Here is a 3,618-nt window from a genome sequence, read left to right as displayed (position 1 = left end):
TTGACTGCTTTCAAGACTGGCGAGAAGCTCCCAACCACTCCTTTTTTCTTTTCTTTTTTTCTTCTGGGCCAGCTTTAGCTCTGGCTCTAGCTCTGAGGCTTCCACTGCTGGTTTGTTTGCCGTTCTATAATCGAAACAATGTATAACTTCAGCTCTGAGATCCCAGCCGGCTATATTTGTTAGAATGTTTCAAACTGCCAGCTCAGAGGCCGGCAAGTCAGGCAGGGAACGTTGGAGTCTGCAGTCACTGGAGCAAGCAAGCCTCATGTTCGCTTCCAGCTGCCTGGCTGCCGGCCGCTATCTTGGCTGACAGTTAATTTGCATAAGGATACGCTGATTAGCCAATGGGAAGGGTATCGGTCGTACGCCAATTACCATTTTTCTCTTTTATTAGTGTAGATGGTCCTGATGTTTCTCTTTTTTTTAACGTATTTAACTATTAAAACTCCTTACTCAAAAAAACAATTAAAAATAAATAAATAAAACTCCTTACTCTTATGCGTTTCACCATGAAACTGATGTTACGAATTCCAGAGAAGTCTGTGGTCTGATAAATTGTATCAATCGCTTTAACATGACTGGATATCTACAGATTCAAAAAAAAAAGAAAAACATTTTAGACACAATGTGAAAATGTGAAAAAGAGTGAATTCCCATCTCCCAAATCAAGAATTATTCATGTTCCACCACATTCAAATTGTAAAATGTCTACACCATATACCAGATGAAAGAATGAAACAGATTAGTGAGCTGGAGCTAAAAGGGAAGATTCTGTGCTTTTCCAGAATCTGGTCCCAATCAAATCTGCATTCTTCTCAGCTATATAAAATTTTGTTTCCTCAATCCATCCTATCATATGACACCTTTATGCCTTTTCACATGCTGTTCTCTAATGCCTAGGGTATCATCCTTCAGATTCAGTTCAGCTCAAACATCTCTGAGAACTTCCCTGGTACTATCAGTACACTCAGTCATTCTCTGAGTTTGGTCTTTCTAATGCTGCACTACTACAGTTTGGGTTGTTGCTTTTTCTGTAAGTTTTGGGCTTTATTTCCCCACACATTTTTAAAATTTATTTTCATTTTTTGTTTTGTTGACCATTTACTATATACTAGACACTGTTTTAGGTGCTAGGGATATAATGGTAAACAAAATAGAAAAAGTCCCTATAAATTTACAAAAATTTATTTGCCAGGGTGATGGAGGGGAATAATAAAAATACAAATAAGATGTTCAAATTTTGCTAAATTCTAGGAAGAGATTAACATGGTAATAGAATACAAAATAATACTCTGCTTATGTACCTAACTATCAACTAAACTCTCTGGCTTCTAAACCACTCTGTACACAACCTTCCCATCTTCATTTACAAAAAGCACTTGCTACCATTTATGTAAAATATTACATATATGTAATATTGTATATACATATATAGGGTGTCCCCCAAAAAATGTATACACAAAATGTCTGTAGATTCTATTACATTTTGAAAATGAAATATTTTTTTAAATACTGCCTTTATAATTATATTCAAAGTATGTAGTACATTTTTTGGGACACCCTGTATAAATACTATTTTCAAATAAATTATATAAACATACAATAGTTAAGAAGAAGCATTAACAATGATGATTTCAAAAGTAGTCTAAGTATGCCCTAGCCGGCTTGGCTCAGTGGATAAAGCGTCGGCCTGTGGCCTGAGGGGTCCCGGGTTCGGTTCCGGCCAAGGGCACATGCCTGGGTTGCGGGCTCGATCCCCAGTGGGGGGTGTGCAGGAGGCAGCCGATCAATGATTCTCTCTCATCATTGATGTTTCTATCTCTCTCTCCTTCTCCCTTTCTCTCTGAAATCAATAAAGAAATATATTTTTTTTAAAAAGTAGTCTAAGTAGCCAAACATTGATAAAGAAAGTTGTAACAGTGCTGACAGATTACATTAAAAGTCATGCTGTCTAACCTCAATTTGGCCTAGAAATCTTCTGAGTCTATTCCATTCTCAAGTGGTGGTTCAAACATTTCTCCACAGGTTATTATATTTCATACTTTACTGACGTCCCATCTTTATCCACCTATGCCTTCCTTAAAGGGTAACTTCTCTTTATTCCTGACCCCAGTCCTTACTATATCTTCAAGATCATTTTTCACATCAATCTTACACTGCTTCCCTACTGTATTATTTTCCTCTTCCAACCAACTTCTCTTGTAATCCCTACTACCCTTTCACTCCCAAATATTATTGTAAGTCACCATATTTTTTTCTATTTTTCACATTCCTTAGGATCTCACTGCCAACCCATTCCTTACTGTTTGCAATGTTTCCACCTTCACAATTCCATTGAGAGCTTGCCTAAAGCTCATCAATAATCTCTAGTAACTGAAAATCAACTACTTTTGTACCTGTTCTCTTATGCCTAGGGTATCATCCTTCAGACTCAGCTCAGCTCAAACATCTATATACCATCTTCTTAAAAAAGTCATTCTAGAAAATTTCTATTGAGGAGAAACCAAGATGGCAGCATAGGTAAACACCGGAAATTGCTGCCTCACACAACCACTTCAAAAATACAACTAAAAGACAAAACGAACACCATCGAGAACCACAGGAAGGCTGGCTGAGTAAAAATTCTACAACTAGAAGGAAACAGAAAAGCACACTGAGACTCAGAGGAGGTGCGGAAGTAAAGTGCAGAGGTACGGAGGCGCACGTGGAAAGAGCTGGCAACTGAGGACACAGTTGTCTTTTTCAATCGAGAGGGAGTCTCAAGCTCCCGACTACTCTGAACTCCAGTTCTGGGCTAGTCTCTGGGGACCCAGACTCATACGGGGAGAAACTTGACCGTCTGTCATCGGGTGGAACTCGAGGGTGGCTTTCTCTCAGGGGTGCTTGCAGCGATTACCGCAGGACACTGAGACCCAGGGCCTCTTAGGGCAGGGCTGAGGATCAGCCATAGCTGTTTGCTCCGCCCTGTTGACTTCCCGAGACCCCGCCCCACCCAAGCTGCTAGCAGAGGCTTTTGCATATGAATGACCTGGCCCTTTGAGATCTAAAATTACCTAACAAACTGCAGCTGAGTCAGAGAGACCCAGAACATCCAAAAGAAGGCCCAAATGCCCAGAGCAGCTTCCCGTCCTCTAAAGCAGTGGTCGGCAAACTGAGGCCCCTTGAGTGTGGCTCTTCCACAAAATACCATGTGCGGGCGCGCACGTACAGTGCAATTGAGGCTTTTGCATCTGAAAGGCTTGGCCCTTTGCAATCTGAAAATTACCTAACAAACTGCAGCTGGGTCAGAGAGACCCAGAACATCCAAAAGAAGGCCCAAGGCTCCACAGCAGCTTGCATTGCTTCACAGTTGGGGCTCATCTGGGCACCTCCAAACCCCAAACAATGAAGAGGAATCTGCAGATCTCTCCATAGCTCCTGCTGGGTAGCCTCAGGCAGAGGCTAAATTAGCACCTCCTTAGATCCAAGTACCAGTGTACCCAGTGGTCAGAGTGGGACCATCCAGATTGCAACTCCTCAGGTCCATAAGGGACACACTCAGGGGGCAGACTCAGTGAGCACCAAAGCCCCACTGAAGCAAGTCTGGCCCCAGAAGGGTGTCTCCAGCACAGAAGTCTC

General features: G+C 41.7%; 1 protein-coding gene across 1 annotated transcript in view; it reads right to left on the bottom strand.

The window, feature by feature from the left end:
• ADAM10 (ADAM metallopeptidase domain 10) overlaps window positions 1-3,618 on the bottom strand; it is a 117,879-nt gene that overhangs the window by 57,077 nt on the left and 57,184 nt on the right. The window contains exon 6 of the mRNA XM_023751601.1: window positions 494-586. Within this exon, the coding sequence (XP_023607369.1) occupies window positions 494-586 (93 nt within the window). The remainder of the gene's footprint in view (window positions 1-493; window positions 587-3,618) is intronic.

The sequence above is a fragment of the Myotis lucifugus genome, unplaced genomic scaffold, assembly GCF_000147115.1.
Source record: "Myotis lucifugus unplaced genomic scaffold, Myoluc2.0 scaffold_23, whole genome shotgun sequence".
NCBI lineage: Eukaryota > Metazoa > Chordata > Mammalia > Chiroptera > Vespertilionidae > Myotis > Myotis lucifugus.
This window is presented reverse-complemented; position numbering and strand designations above follow the sequence as displayed.